Source organism: Plectrocnemia conspersa, unplaced genomic scaffold (genome assembly GCF_051122295.1).
Source record: "Plectrocnemia conspersa isolate PC_06_02 unplaced genomic scaffold, ASM5112229v1 ptg000006l, whole genome shotgun sequence".
Lineage (NCBI taxonomy): Eukaryota > Metazoa > Arthropoda > Insecta > Trichoptera > Polycentropodidae > Plectrocnemia > Plectrocnemia conspersa.
This window is the reverse complement of record NW_028277170.1, coordinates 20,182,516-20,200,574: the sequence shown is the minus strand read 5'-3', so window position 1 is coordinate 20,200,574 and position 18,059 is coordinate 20,182,516. Positions and strand designations below refer to the sequence as shown.

The 18,059-nt window shown below is 28.4% G+C and overlaps 1 protein-coding gene across 1 annotated transcript in view; it reads right to left on the bottom strand.

Moving 5' to 3' along the window:
* Nucleotides 1–18,059, bottom strand: part of LOC148234466 (uncharacterized) — a 97,541-nt gene that overhangs the window by 4,690 nt on the left and 74,792 nt on the right. Inside the window, exons 3-8 of the mRNA XM_088187439.1 lie at nt 14,039–14,190; nt 13,831–13,944; nt 8,804–8,913; nt 2,215–2,341; nt 2,047–2,156; nt 1,820–1,971 (exon numbers count right to left, since the gene is read on the bottom strand). Of these exons, the coding sequence (XP_088043565.1) occupies nt 1,820–1,971; nt 2,047–2,156; nt 2,215–2,341; nt 8,804–8,913; nt 13,831–13,944; nt 14,039–14,190 (765 nt within the window). The remainder of the gene's footprint in view (nt 1–1,819; nt 1,972–2,046; nt 2,157–2,214; nt 2,342–8,803; nt 8,914–13,830; nt 13,945–14,038; nt 14,191–18,059) is intronic.

The window sequence follows — 18,059 nt, the reverse complement described above, 5'->3', positions numbered from 1 at the left end:
CAAATTATATACTACTGACTTGAAGAAAAAATGTTAGAGGATCATATTTAGTTCGAGCTAAATATAATGACGTTTTTATTGTGCAGCAATGAATCTAAAACCGTCTTAATATAAATATTAACACTATTTTGGTACATTGGAAAGCCAACAGAAAAGTTTCAATGACAATAGAGAGCTTATAAAAACTTAGTTATTCACATAGCTTATTTTTAAAAAAATGAGCTATTATTAAAAAAACTGGTCCCAGCTGCAGTGACATCTATATGGCTATAAATAATATTACACATAATAATTTATAATTATTAATATAGATGTCACCGATTCCCAGACTTTCAGTCTAGTGGTTAATACTTACTTGTAGGTATCCATTATATTTGATGTAAAGATTTACCCCGTTGTAACGCATTAGGCTTACGCCTGTCAGGTTTAAAAAGAAGATTTAATAAAATAAATAAATAACATTCAGCATCCCAATGTTAAAGTTTCATATTTACCACCTAATAATCCAAGCGTTAGATCAAGACATCATCGCATCAATTAAAAAATATTATATCAGACATATTTTGTTGGGGACTGATGAGGATGATTCAACAGAAATTTCGGAAATTTTAATAAAATATTTAATTTTAAATTGTTTGCAGCTTGTTTTTAAGCTTTATGAAACAACAACTTTAAATGTCTGTTGAAAATACAATAGCTATGATCAGAAATTGTTGAGATAAAAAAAAATTGTTAATGTTATTCGCATATTGAATTCATTAGAAGATGATTTTTAATTTTTCAGAGTTATTCGGTGAAAAAGAAATAACTAGTTTTTAGATTTGTAACCTCGAAATTAAAAGTGGATCTATCAATTAATTTAAAGAACCAGATATTACTGCTAGTAAGATTGTAAAATACGGTAATTAATATCGATGTTAAAAGAGCTCTAAAAATATTAATACACAATATGAAGAAATTCATAAGTAAATAACTAAAAATAAAAGGGTAACTTAAGTTGCAAATTTTTTGACATTAGTAATCATAAAGGGTTTCTTGCTAAATGAATTTTCAATATTTATTGTGACAATGATTTTCAGGAGTTATTCGATGGAAAAGAAATATATTAAAAATATTTAGTTTGTAGGTGTGTAATATTTAAATTAAGAATGGATCTATCAGTGATTTCGAAGAATCAGATTTATTTACTGCTAGAAATATGAGTAAAGTAATTTATTTAGCCAAAAACTTGAAAATACAGAAATAAATATAGATGTTAATAGAGCTCTAAAAATTCGGAAAGTGATAAAACATATTTAAATAAATTATAAAGAAATAACTTAAAATAAAAGGGGAATTTTAGTTGTAATTTTTTTAACTATAACCACAGCGTGTTTTTTGCTAAATTAACCATTTAAAAAATTAATTATTATTTGTGAAAATGATAGCGATTTTGAATTATCGATTGTGAAAATTAAAAAGCAGTCGCTTTAGAAGACAGTAGTAAGAATTATAAATATTCTAATTTATCATGCTTTATAATGTTTGTTTAAATATAATAATTTATTTTCCCAACATAATAATTTATTTATTTTATTATGCTTTATAATGTACATATACATATGAACAATATAATGCTGTAAACATACATTGTATGTTTATGAATAAGTACACATTGATTTTTTTCATTACTACTTATGTTATAAAAACGTATAAGGCATATAAATAAATAACAACATTTTTTACGCGTATTTTGAAACGTATCCTTCTGTATGTTTGTTTTGTATATTAATTTTAGAGACGCTGCAAAAATTAATTTTAGTTTTATTAAACGAAATACCTTGTAAATGGACCATCGGTTGTTGGGTTACCATTGACTGGTATCGAGCTGACAGAATGATGAACAGATTCCTTTGAATTAAAATGCGGCAAATGACACATCAATCCCGTTAGTGTGCTGTTTGTCAGAGTACCTCTCGGTAAGTAAATACCCTAGTGATACAATAGATACATTTTAAATATTTTTTTAATTAAACTTATAAAGAAAATATTAAAACTAACACATACCGTAGCAATAGACGCTATGATGACCAAAGCTCCAGATATGAAGATAAATATCCAAGTGATGGTTTGAACCCAAAGGGACATTAAAATGCAGAGCTTCGTCTCGTATTTTCCTAGTTAATAAATGTGTTGTAATATAAAATAATATTTAAAATAATTTGATTATGATACCTTTATCGTTGAATAGCAAATTTTGGGTCGAATCAGAGTTTCTCAATTGGGTTTGGTCAAATGTTTCGTTGTGAGATACGATTCTTGACACTGTGCTTAAGAATGACTCCGAAGGAAATGTATCGTCCTGAAATACATAAAGAAATTTAACTGTAATACATTAATACATAATGTCAGTTCGCACTTGATTGATTTATACAATTTTGACAATAAATGACCGCAGTTTTGCAAATACACATTAATCTTAAAATATGTATTTATAAATATATGAACATAGAAACATGTATATTATATATAAAATACATTTAGCCTAATAAGTCCTATATTTATTTTATTTTATTGCTCATTTAGTTACATTGTTTGGCTGGGATAAACACAAATTCGATTCACTCTCTTTTAGAAAGATCTGGAGTCGCTGTGGAGGCGGACGATCGACAGTCAACTACCTTTTAACATCGCAAAGTATCACGTTGTATTTTAGATTAAAGTGTTTTAAGCAAAAATATATCGCAAAATTTTCAATAAGTTGTCGTGGATGCTCCACTTCACTGCAATATGTTATTGTCGATTCGCGTTCTGTACGATACGCTAATTCGTAGCGTCTTTGAATTTGCCTCTATTCAAGCGAAGCGATGTACACTTTGTTAATGAAGAGAATTAAAAAAAATCTGAGATATACAAGATGAAGTAGAGATATTCGTATTTGTAACTTGATGCAGTTTTGTTGACAGTGGCTAGAATATATTATTACTGTTGCTATTGTACAATAATGTATTTTTAAGTACAGAACCGTAAATATGATGTGCTTTTAAATTTCATTATATCTCATTACAAATTACATAATATAAAAAACATATTCAAGGTCGGAAACTGGTAACATAGATGCAGTGGGTTCGAGCCACCGCAGCAGACTCGCTTTTGTTCTCATGTTTAATGTTTTCATCCGCTTTTTATGATCAAGCATAACCCTTACCAACCAGCTTACTAGCTCAATTATAATTGATGGTCCCCGGCATCACTTTCTATATTGGAGACTGAGGATAGTATCAAGAAAAGTAGCATTTGAGTCCCCAATTAGCACAGCTACCCGAATTTTTAACCACCTGTTTAGTAGTATTTATGCAAAGTGGGGTACGTGTACCTTGTGTTTCTTCTCAAAAAATATTTCAAATCGATAATTCTCATTTCTCAAAAAAAAAAACTGATTTCTTGAAAAATTTTATATAATATTTTTTAATATATAAAAGTAAATTCCAACGAATATTTTTTAAAGATTTACAACCACTGCCCTTTTTATAACGCTGCATAAGTAAAGGCGGGTTCATGCCTGGGAGTCTGGGAATTACGAAAAATTGCTTACAAATTTGTAACACTCGAACCTGCCCTATTTTTGCATATAAGTAATAAGAGAAGACATATGTATTCTAATTAATTTTCAATTACGGAAAATTCGAGACTATGGCTGGAGCATCACAGCCGAAATATATATAGAACAGTTAGTAATCCCGAGATTTCAATAATATATATATTTTTTTTTATATATATTATATGTATCTAATATATATTTTTTTATATATATTAGATTTATTACATATATTTTAAAAATAACATTTGAAAAAACATCTTATCCATAATAGAATCAGACACACAGAAAAAAAATTAGGGTTGTTGAAAAATTCCTCTCACACATCATATTTTTTTAATCGACAAAAAGCACTGTAAATTATTTTAAGATGATTACTTCATTAATCTGTCGTTTGATGTTGGTTTTCTCACACTACTCTCTGTAAGGATAAACGGAATTTCTTTCTCTAATTCTTGATCCTTCAATGGATTTTATGTATTCTAATGATTTAATGGAGTAGTGAGTGTCCTTAGAATTCATCGAGCCATTAAATAATTTGCGAATAGTTTCTTTCCCCATTTGACATACATTATTCATTATTTTTTTTATTGGTGAAAGATTCTGGATTTCGCAAATATTTAATTAATGACATCAATGTCTGCTTTCTTATATTTATTTATCTTTAATTATCTGTTAAAATTTGAGCTCAGCAAATTTAAGTAGAATAAATTTGAGTACAGATAATATTTAAAAAGCTTTAAAATTTGTACAAATTTAATTTATAATGTCTTATAAAATGAGAATTTTCGATTTGGCTCGATTTTTCTCGAGAAAGAACACTACACAATACATAGCTGTGAAGTCAGTATTGCGTATATATGCTCAGTGGTGGTGTTTTGAATATTTGCCAGTTTATAATATAAAGTCTCGCATTAGCTAGGAAAATTATAGATGAATGTGTAACTATGATACATACATTTAATCCCATATTAACAAACAGCAGGTCAACACGTTGACTTTAGACATTGAACGAAAGATAATATGTCATGTAACCAGGAGCAAATGTTAAATTCTAATACGCTTTTGAGGCTTAACATTTCGTTTCACCTGCCTGGTTTGCACATTCGTTCAAAGTCACGTACGTTTGTATTAAATTAGTGATGAAATAATCGTGCAGTCGAACATTAACCTTTTGATAGCTTCTCTTTGTCGCACTACCAATATACGTTGAACGTAAGCTAATATGTCATGTTACCAGGAACAAATATAAAGCAACATTAAGCTTTTGAGACTCAACGTTTTGTTCCGCCTGACTGGCTTGCACATTCGCTGAAAGTCACGTACGTGCGCGTTAAATTTGGCGACATATTTTAAGGGCATCACGTGCAAAAAACACTTATACATTAACGCAGGGTACTAAAACTGCAAGTTGTGACAGTGAATGGACGTTTGGTTGAAGCTGAAACCCAGAAAAAAACTATTTACGAGAATCGCCTTGAATGGGCAAAAGCTCATCGCCATTGGAACGTTGAAGATTAGAGAAGAGTCGCTTTCTCTGACGAATCCAAATTGAAGCTGTTTCAGCGACTGCGCCGTAAAAAAATCGAAAGATTTCATCCCTTATGCAATCATCGATTCATCAAGCACTCACTCTGTAATGATCTGGGGGTGCATGACAGCCTATGGATTGGGCTTCGTAAATTTCGGCAAGGGCACCATGAATGCAAAAATAATGAAATGACTTTATTCCAACTTTCGCAACATACTGCTTAACCAATTTTGCAAGACGATTCTGTGAGTCAAGCTATATTTTTTACATTCAAGCTTTCACCAAAATAATCCTCTATCCATAGATTACACAATTCAAAGAGTTGGGAATTACAATATTTACATGGCTCGACCTGAACCCAGATGGAAATTTATATGCAATCATAAAACAATTAAGAAAAAAATTTAGCCGAACCGAAAAAACATATCATGGAAGTGTGAGATCGATCTTAAAAAAATAAAAATCTGTATTAATCGATGCCAAGCAGAATACAAAAAATTATCAAAAATAAAGGTGAAATTACGTCAAAATAATTTTGTTAAGATGTGTTTTATTCACTAACTTCTATTTTTTAAATGTCCTCGATATTGCTTTTTATAAATGGAACCAAATAAAGAATGTCGCGCGCACGTGTTGAGTTGGAGGCTCGCCATTATGCACTTTTTGGGACGGCGAAAAAAATGCACCTTTCCCATAATTGACGCAATTATTCATTTCTAAGTTTACAATACCAGTATTAACGGAAAACGAAAGTTAACACTTATATATATTCAAAAACGTGTAAAAATTGCATGTGTTGATAAAATAATAAAAAAACGTATAAGAACCGCCACGTCAACTTTTAATTGTCCACAGCTGTATATGTACATAAATGTTTAAAAAACGATACGTGATAAAATAAAACTTATAAAATATTCCAAAGCAATGCATAACATTAACTATAAATCTGACACAGTAAGCCCTTGTTGATTTAAAACCCAAGGGATTGAAATTTGCGCAAACTTTTAAATTATGAACTGCTAAATGTATACAACGGCAATTTAATGTTTTTATTTCAGAATATTTCGAAAACAATTTTTTATGTGTATAATATTTTTATCTTTGATGGTAATTTTATATAAAAATTATGGTTTAAAGTGTTAGTAATAATTTATATAAAATAAATTGTAAATTATTTTTAAGAAGCAAATTGCGTATATTTTAAATTTTTTCCTTTACGGTAATTAAATACTAGAATTCGACTATTTTAATAATTATATCGGCATATTTAAAAGGCAATTATATACTACATATATTCTTTGTATGCTACAAAAAAATATACTATATTTGTGAAGATTATATGAACATATGTTAGATTATAGAGTTTTTTTCTATATGAATGAACGATGTTTTTGTTCATTTAAATGTATAAATTATGTATAAAGAGCTGCTTTTATAATATGTATACGAGTATATACGATACGTAGACATGCTTTTAGCTCTTTGGATCACTGTCTCGTACAATAGAGATCCAAAGGGCTCTTGAACTTAAAAGGAAAAATTGCGATTTTTCTCTTGATAATAACTACAAGGAATAGGCAAAATTATTTATTTTTAAACTATATTTTTATAAGATTAAGTGCTTTAAATAAATCATTGCAAGGACTCGAAATGATAAAAAGAAAACATTTTTATGGAAATCAGGAATTAAAAGAAAAATATGTTCGACATGTTTCCACTTTAAAGTGACTTTTAACATTTTTTTATGGTGTACTATGCAATTTTTAAATTATTTAAAAGGTTTGTATCGTTATCAGCATCTATTTGTCAACAATTTGGATTTACAAATTTTTTAAAACAAATAACTGATACTTGATATACACAAAAATTTGAGACTGAATTAATATAATTTTTTTGCGAGATCTTCAAACAAAGCTATACAAGTGCTGTTGTTATTCGTAACATCATATTTATGTGAAAAGGGATTTTCTACATTAGCTGCAATTAAATTGAAATATCGACCCCATTTTGTGGTGGCAAAACAACCCTTTCATCGATACCACCACAATTTGATGAATTTTGTGTTGATAGACATTCATCGAATTCACAACAAATACATTTATAAACATAAATACAAGTAAATCTTATATTGGTAATATCATGCGATTTATTTTCCGAAGAAAATCATATTTTAACTATTGAGAATATTTCAATTTAAAAGTATTTTATTAAATTGAGAGGAGCGCTAAGATTTTTTTTCTAAAATGTGGGGCATGATTACAAGCTAACAATTCATACAAAATTGCATGTTATATGAATTCTAATTTTTAAATGTTCTCAATATTGCTTTCTATAAATAAAAGCAAAAAAAAAATGTCTCGCGCACGTGTTGAGTTGGAGGCTCGCCATTATGCACTTGCCGGGATGACGAATAAAATGCACCAAAATTCGGTAAATACAGCAATTAAAAAAAAATGTAATATCAAAAATATTTATAGATGATGTCCTAACTACAGAAATGAAAGCATATCATACCCAAATTATCCATAAGCTTATTTAATAGTGCATAGACACATTAAAAAGATTGGAAGGTTTGGAGACAAGTTGTATGGGTTCAACATAAATTATATCCCAAGAGTTTCTGCATATTGAAGCTTATCGTATTTTCATGATCATTTAGTGTTTATTCAAAGATCATGTACAAAAGACCAGGCTTACAGTAAAAAATGATATGTTAGACCTTTAGACCTTGCTCCACCCGAATATTATATATTTTGATTGATGGAAGAAAAAATCAAAAGAAAAAAAAAAGAATCTGTGAAATAAAAAAATAAATAAAATGCAGATGATGTCAAGAAACAGCTATCAGAATATTTTAAAGCGAAACCTTTATTATTTTATGTTATGAGCAGATTATATATTTAGATATAAAATGTATTTTAAAGCATTAAATAAAAATAAACGTTCGATTTATTTCTTTTTGTTTCATTAAAATCGATATAGATTTTGAGATTAGCTAATATATAAATAAAATAATAAAGCTGGTTTAATGACACCTTATAAAGGCAATGTTTTTTTTTATACCCAATGGTATTTTTGAACATCTTGCCTTAAAAATGAAATAACCATAGTGTCAATTACACTTAAGTCGCTAAATACAATTAGATGATAAATTCAATAACACCGAATCAAAGGTCCATACACTCAATACTGATGAACGGTTGTAATACTAAATAGAGCACACTCGAAATTGTACATAACAAGCAAGTCAAAGTTATCTACAACATTCAACTATACATGAATTTCAAACGCCTGCAGGACTTCGAAGAGAAACCCTACGTCAAACAATATTGCCATATTGAAACACAAAACTATATCTCGCATTTGCCACAATAAACTAATATCAAGTATAGGCGATTTTATTAAAACGATATGCAACGTTAATAGTATATTAAATGAAAGATCATTCACTGTTTAAAATTTATATAAAAAAAACGTTACTGTTATATTTATTATGTATATATAATTACCAATTAATAAAGTAACAAGAATTAGATTGCTTAATTTACAATATTTCGGATTTGTATTTAACCAATGAAAGTCCATTGCCGATTTTTTTTAATCCATTTTAGAATTATGCTATAACTCTGAATAGTTCATATCGATAAACTTAAAGGATTAATTTACGTTTATACATGATTGAATTGAAATCTCACCACTGGTCTTTGCGAAATATATTCTTCCGTTATGGTGAAGTGTAGCGTGAAAAGCCCCAATCCGATCAGATAAAATACAGTCCAAGTTGTCCTTGCTTCCCAGCTTCCTTCTGCAAATGAAAAATAATAATAAGTAAAATGCTAAAATTAATTAAACGCCTTAAGAGCGAATGGTACAAAATTATGACGCAAAACAAATTGTATCTTAAATTAAATCAAACAAATCTCGGGTCTGCTTAAAATTAACTAATAGTAAATCCCATGGTCTCAAAATTAAATTGAAATATAATTTATTTTTATTTATTGCGTATATTATTAAAAAATGTAATTATCTAACTATGTTATTAAATCACTAAATAAATGTTAAATTTCATATTAAAAATTGCATATTTATTTTTAACCAAGAGTCTGGTATTTAAACTAACCAGGTATTTAAAATGCGTTATCTTTATTTTTGGTAAGAAAACAAGCATGAAGCATTTAAAATAAAGATTCAGAGATGGACCAAGATTTACTCCTTGCGGCACTCTAGAGATGTTTAAGAGCCCTATTGAGTATTGCGAATCATAAACAACAAATTGTTCAAATTCAGAATGAACCTTAAATCATGGAAAATTCTACTTTTTGTGGTTTATCTAAAAGTAGTTTTTACGAATAGTGTTTCTAAATAGAAATAATATTTGCGCATTTTAAAGTAACTGGGAATATAAAATTCTATCTTCTTCACATTTAATCTCAAAAATAAGCAAATTCATAAAACAATATTGATTAGTATGGAAATATTTTTGGCTCAAACCTATTATTGCCAAAAAATTGTTTTTTTAAATAAACATAAATCACAAACTAAAACATCGACGGAGCAATAAATATGGTTGTATTAAAAATAAAATTTTAAGCTCTGAGATTTTTATTTATTTTGCATTATTTCAATAGTGGTCTCGTTTCTTGTAATCTATATTTTTTTTGATAAAGTACCAGACCAAGACTAGGTAAAAATATTTACGGATAAAATATAAAAAATATTGCAAGCCAAATATACCAATGACTTATTTGCTTTCTATATTTTCATTTAATTGCTTATTTTTTTTAAGATGAAACCATTTTGAAATTTTAATAACTGCATTTTATGCAAGATTAAATACACTACAAAAAATATATTATAACAATTAAATTCGTTAAATTTTATTATTAAATAAATTAATTGAAATGATTAAATAGATAAAATATAACTTTGGAATTTTAAAATATTAGATTAAAATTTACTATCGAGTTATTTGTAGATAGATTCTTTTTCCACGAAATCGCTATAGTGCTAATATATCATATATATTTTACATGTATTAGTATAGCTTATCATTTATCATGCTCATGCCTGCCTCGCAAATATAATATAGCAAAATAGTCGAGAATCTTTCACTCAACTGCTGTTCCTTTTTCTGCACCAATCGAATGATCTATTTAAATTGAGTTATTCAATTAATTTTCTCTTAAAGGTACTTTTTAACTTTACCAATAAATCAATTATCCTCGACGTTGAGATTGCTTCCTTATCATCTATAAAAGGTCTATATGTTACATAAAAGTAAATACTGAAAATGTGTTGTTTACTTTCTTTTGAATCAGTTCTTTTGATATAATAATTGATTAAAAAAGCTCAATAAATATGGTACATATAAATCCATGAGGATGTGGAATAATAATAATGGAATCTATCCACGAAACTACAGCATCATAAATGCTTAAGAAATCACTGAAAGGTGGAAGTGAAATAGATATCATAGAGCAGAATATAAATTGAGATTTGCCTGATTTATGGTATTACTAAATAACGTGAAGAACATAAAATATTCTTTCTAGAATATGATGCCATACGTAACACACAAATTCCAGAGCTTAATTATTCTGGCAAACAATTTTTAAATAATAACTCTAATTAAATAATAATAAATTAAAATGGTATATTTTCGCCTTAAAACAACAATTTTTGACGCACACGTTTTTTTGAGATAAGCGTTAAACGATAATAAAAGGTGAGCATTGCCAACATTTTGTTTCTTTCAATGAACGAATTCTGCGAATTTCGGTCATAGTGGATACTTCGATAATTTTTTTTTTATAAATGTTTTTTACAGACGTAAAAGCATTTTTTTTGTTGAGAAAAAGCGTTTTATTGTCTTGCATTTTTTTCGTTCAATTAAGAAATTCTGCGAATTTCTGTCATAGTAAATACGGTTGATAAACATTCTGTTCGTTAATGTTTTTTGTAGGCTTAAAAGCATTTTTGTTAAGAATGAGCTCCTCATTGCAAAATAAAATACAGGCGCATAAAGGACCATGCTTTTTAGAGCGGCACTAGTCACTCGGGTATATTGATAAAAATCGGTATTGCTCAAGTATACGAATTGTTTTATTTAAAGATTTGTTTTGAACTTTATTTGAAAAGCTATAAATGAATATTCAAGTAATTATTACATTAGAAAATCGGGTGAATGATTCAAATATACGATTGAAAATCCTACTGGTGACTCAAGTAGTTAGTAAGAAGTTCCTCGATTTAGTACTGCCAATGGTTTTTAATTCAGCCACCACTCAATGGTATGAATATACGAAGATAATAATAGATTAAATAATGATTCAGGAAAAAATTTATGGAAATCTGAAGAGTTTCATATTGCATTAAGAACAATCTGTGAATTCATTTAAATCTGACTTAATTAAAAATAGAATGACGAGAATTTAGCGTGAAATATTTGTGAAGCTAGTGTCTTTCTTGAAGAATTCATGAGATAAAATCACTGATAGATAAGAATAGCTCTTCTCTGGATATGAAAAGAGGGCAGTGGTTTAACAGAAAATAAAATTGCAAGAAATTTATAAAAAATATTTTTTAAATAAATAAATTTTAAATTTTGCAGATTAAAATATAAGGCAGACATGAAAATAAAAAAATGCAAAAAATTATAAAGGACTTGGTTTTATTTATTGGGAAAATGTGATTTACCCAAGACAGAAGTTAAACTGATTTTTAAACAACAATTATTATATAACATTATCTATTTATTTACTATAAACCAAAAAGTAAAGCGAAATCTCAGTATAGTGAAGCTATACTGAAAATTCGTTATATTTAATGTAATTACTACAGCATCAAAATAACCTCTCAAAAAATGTTTAAAAATACTGTAATAAACACAATAAAATTTGCTAAAAAAATGTTTTATAAAAATAGTTTGAGGGTCGGTGAAACACTTATAATTTAGCTTGTGAACACATCCGAAACTCGCCAAGTCAAGGACGTACTGAATTCGGAAAAATATTGTGTCAAGTTGTAACGTCATTCTTAAATTCGGATCAAAATAATTCGTTATACTGAGATCAGTCTTAAACAAATTGAGGATTAGTTATATTAAGAATTTCGTTATTTCGGTTTTCATTACAAAGAGATTTCACTGTATATCGATATTCTAGTTTAATTTCAAAAGCAATATTCTACTTTAATTACAAAAATCTTATGAAATCTTAAGAAGTGAAAAATAAAAATCAATCGAATTAAAACAGAAGCAATTATTTCCACAAAATGTAGAAAAACTTTTCCACTATCTTTTTTAGATGAAGAGGGCAATAACGGCAATTGGAAAACAAGCGTAAAATAATTGGGTTTATGCCTATTAACATAATTCATAGTATGCTTTAAAGGGCTTTTAGCCATTGTGGCACTTAGACCGATATTTAATAAAAGCGCGCTTACTATAAAAAATAAAATTTTACTTAATAAAAAAATAATTAGACTCATTTTAACATATGCCTGTCTAATGTGAAGTAACGCCAGTAATTATATTTTTTTTCCTATAATGCAAGTCATTTAAAACAAGACTATAAAAATAATATATAATGCACTTTTGTATACTAATTTAAAAAAAAAATGTATAATAAATTTTAAATACCAACAATGAAAAATAAATGCAGCCTGTTGATTCATCAATCTATCCATTTCCAATATCCAATAATTGTCTTGCAAAATATTTTGCAGAAGCATTGTTTTGCAATTGAACACGCGCGTATCTCCACAAATTTGATGCTTTTATACACGTATTCAGTTCATTAGCAGGTGTTGAATGTGGTATAACAGGTACGAAAATTACCTGCTAATAATATTAGCGCACCACCAAATGGCTGTTCGTTTCCACGTAAATCACACAATGATCGATCCAATGCAATTGATATTTTGTCGTTAAGGTCGCATTGCTATGCAACAACAACAACAATTATCACAATTAATATTCAACAATTGAATATCAAAAAATGTATTATTTCATAAAATATACGTTCTATTAAATTTATTACAAAGTATTTATATATATTTTACACGGGTTTGACCTACGTGAAGACGAAAGTGTATAATGTCATTATACCAAGAATTTGAGATACATTTAAATAATAATTAAAACGGCGGCGAGCATATAAATTTAATTTATTGGTTATATGTAACAGGATGCGAGTATTTAAAACTAAATTAATTAATGCTTAAACAAATAAAAATACGATTGATATGAGCATCTAAAACTTAATTTATGGGTTTGAAATAAAAATACGCGGTGGTGATGTGACATTATGATATATGGCGTCAAATAGCGAGCGCGTTTGAGCCAGACAACACTATAAAAACAGCAGAGTAACCTATCAGATTTTATTTAAACTACACTCTAAACACTTCCTGCATTAATAGGAACAAACTGTAAGTTTTTCAGCAAAATCAGACAAGTAGTTTTTGAGTCTATAGAGAACACACATACGAACATTGATTTTTAATAATATAAATAATGTCTATTTTATTTTTTTTAATTAAAGTTTTTGCTTCTGGGCTATGTTGTACCAGGTCATTGGCATATATTATTTTTTTTTAGTGAAATAATAGTTTGAGATTTAAAAAAATATACATAAATATAATAGGCGTAATAAAAAAATGATTAAAAGCTTTTATATTTATATATTAGTAGTGTAAGTAAAAAAATATAATAAATGCTTACCAATATGCGCCACCATTCCTCTACACTTGAACTCGTCACACAGACCGTAATCGGCAGCAATAAATAATCCCACAGCCAGCACCGACGCAGCGAACAACTTTCTCAATCCCAGCACTGAAAAAAAATTAATCACCGAAGGAAACCAAACAAATTACAAAAGTTTAATGGAAAGGCGAGAGGTGGCGATTAAGACGCGAAGCATACTCACTCCTTTTGCAGAAAAAGAAATAGTACAAGAGCGAGAACAATATGATGACTGCTTTGACAGGATCCTGCAGATGACAGGGTACCCTCCCGGGAAGTTGAGCCAATACCACCAAAGTACTTCCGACTGCATAGCTCAAAGCACCGATGGACAACCTATTTACATTTTCATATTATATTCACATATAATTTCTACAATAAAAATATAACTAAGAGCGCAGATTGGTACATAAATGCTTGCGGCAAATAAATACATATACATATATATACATTAAACACAAACCCATAATATTAATTTAGGCGTAACATAATTCTGTGTCAATCACAGGTGTAATAAATGTCATTCGCAGGCGTAACATACATATTGACAATAATTTGCGTCACATCTGAAAATGATTCCCCACTGTGAAGATGTTACTTAGCAGTATATTCATATAAATTGTATAATAGTATCGTGCGTTTATAAATTCGATATCTATATTTTTATCATATTATTACTATCAATCCTGAGGCTATTTATTAATGTAAGTGACATTCCTCGCAAAAGGTTTTTTAATAAATTATTTGTATTAAATTCTCATTTTTGTGTCGAAACAGTGCAAGAAATAGATTGACCCATGAATCCAGTTAGAGTAATAGAAAATCGCAAAAAATTGTTGGTCATTTAAATACTTTCGATCTTCCGAGAAAGTATGCATATTTTCAAATAACTGGCATTTACATATTCAGAAAGATTTCTTATCTGAGTGTAAAAATAATGCATGTTGTTAATTTATAAACAATTTGTAAACATTTTTTTGTCCTTCCCAGATCCATATCAAAACCTTTCAAGAAGTATACATATTAGGCATGAAACCGCCTTTACTTAGGCAGCGTTATAAAAGGGGCGGTGGTTGTAAACCTTTTCAAAAAAAATCGTTCAAATTTAATTTCATATAATAAAAATTGTAGAGTTTGACGAATCAATTGTCATATATTTATTATTTTGCAAATGTTTTATTTTAATTAACAGTAGTCCTAGTAAATTTTTTAAATACATTAATAAGCTTATGGATATAATTTATAAAGGGTGATCCAACTTCAGGTCCCGATTTTTTTTTAAAACATACGAATGTAAATAAATATATCTTCAGATTTTTTTTATTATTCTAATACTTTATGTATTTCATTAATTATGAAAAATAATATCAGTAAAATGGCAACCTCTGGACCTTTGATTGTTGATATCTTTCTCGGTTTTAACTTGGTGGATGTTGGGTTTTAGTTGCTCCAACGGCATTAAATAATACGATATTGCTGGCCTCCATTTAATTTGGCCAAAAAAATTCAGTCAATAAAATACTACGAATCTTAATGAAATTGTAATATTAAAAAAACGACCATTGACTGACCAACATTTGCCCCCCCCCTCTTAAAAAATCTGAAAAAAAAGATAAGCAAAAAATTCTAAACCAGAATTTTTTGATCTACACCATAGTTAATTTATTTAAAGTGTAATTTCAGTTAAATTGTATCAAAATAACTTTTCACTGGTAGATCTATATTTTTACCAGTGAAAATTTAATTATCTGGCAAGTGCTTATATATATTTACATACTTTTAATTATTTATTCACATGTGATGTATAAACGTTACAGTAAATGTGTATTTTTCAATGACGCTATATTTTCACTGATGAAGTCCAAATACATTTGCACTAGAAGATATATATTTTTACTAGCGAAAATATAATTTAACTGATAAGCGCTTGTGAAATTATATGCTACACTAAAATTCAATTTCAAAGTTGCGAAACGTCACTTTTTTGTTCAAACCCAAACCTTACTTAATAAAACTAATTATAGTTTAATAATTTTTAAAGGGTCAAGTCTAAAATATTTATTTTAGGGGAAAATAAGCGGCAGAATAAGTTTAAACATATGATTATTTGCACTTCGATATTACACTATGTTTTAAAAATATAAAATATTCATACTTATATTACTACGGACTTCTGATATGAGAACATTGGTCAACGTATATTCAAACTGAATTTTAGTCAATAGGAGGGCGCAACCACAATTATCATTTCGCAGAAGGCAAAAATTCACGTCAAAAGCAAATAAATCGTGTTGGTGTTTTCACTGCGACAGCGACGGCACGATTTTATTGCTTTTGACGTAGATTTCTGAGAAAAGATAATTGATTTTTACGCTCTTCTATTGATCAAAATTCAACTTAGATACGCTTCATTCGATTCTCACTAATTATAAGTCGTAATATTGGTATTAAAAGTCTTAGTTTGCATGCTAGATAACCAAGCGTTCCCACTGCAATGACACCGACACGATTTTATTGCTTTTGATGTGGATTTTTAACTTCTGAGAAGTGAAAATCGTTTTTTTGCGTTCTCCTATTGGTCAAAATTTTGTTTAAATATGATTTATTAGATTCTCACTTATTGCAAGTCGGAATATTGTTATTAAAAGTTTTTAAATTAACGCTATATAATTGAGCGTTTCCACTGCGACAGCAACAGCACGAGTTTATTGATTTAAATTTGAATTCTAAATAGGGACGTCCCTTTGAATTTGATTGGAGAAATACTATGAATGTGAATGAAATCGATGTAATAAAAAACAACCACTGACTAACTAACTTTTGCCGCCCTCCCTGAAAAAAAATAAACGACGTCCCTGCGTTTGACACATTGAACACGCGTCATTATTGACAGCTGTCTGATTTACAGTGTTGCGAACATAGGAAACTCGAATCGGATTACTCTGTATAATTGACAGGAACGGATACAGGATGTACCTTAAATAAATAATATATAAATAATAGACAAGAATCTATATTTTCGTGATTAAATAAATTGAACCGCAAGGGATTCAATAAGAAAAAAGTTTCAATCCGGTCAAGGTTAGGCGACAATTTGAAAATTAATCGAATGAGAGCAAAGAGATTTAGTTTAAGCACTTAATATAAAGTCAGAAATTAAATTCGGTATTGAGAAACTACGCGATTTAAGCTTCTCAAAATCGTACTTGATGTTTAAAATTTATTTATAAATATGAATCGCCATAAACGGAATAAAATTTTGTGTGGCTTTTGAAAGTAAATCGAAATGTGGTGCTTCCAAAATGGATTAAAATTCGTTTGAATGAATCACACTGACATTGTAGCATTGTAGACCAAAGGGTGTTGGAAAAATCATGATAACCGTTAAGAAGAATTTGTAATTCGATCATGTTTAATATTTATTTGTTTCAATTGAAACTTAATACATTAATATATTTTAGGAACACAGTTTGAGAAACATCAGTATAGAAGCTTATATCGATATTATTATTTATGTTTTATTATTCCTCACTACAATGAAAACTGGTTTTAAAGGATTTACTCGCAGAAATGCTACGCTTATGTCTGATAAAGCGATTATTAACTTTGTAATGAAAAAGTTATTTAATATAAATTCTCTATTATACGCCATAAATGTTTATAGAGCATTAACATTTACAACAAAATCAGGATTGTAATACTAATATCCCCTTTGCAGTGATTGGGTTAAGAGCTGATTCTACGAAGTTCCTTATTCAATTAAAAGTTTTTGTAATAATCACCTTATTTAATTACGGCACAGTTAATGGGAATACAAAATTAATTTATCAATATTTGTGGCTCGTTTGTATAAATCACGATCATTGGGGATGATAAAAAGGCCAAAAATTTTGATACAATGCTGATTTGATTCCAGATCGATAAGATGTTTTATATGCCTTGATCATTTTTTTCCATTATCACCATCCACCGTCATTACGTGAGCCTACGTCACGTCATTGCTACCTGAGTGCCGTATAGTTTTGGCAATATAATAATAATAATAAATTTTTAAGTACGAAATAAATTAACATAACAAAAAATATTTTATAATAATTTTATAAAAATGTATTGAGAGCCTCAAAAACATTCCACAAAAGACGAATAATACATAAAAAATATGTAAAATAAATACCGAAATTTAATATTATAAAAATGTTAAAATA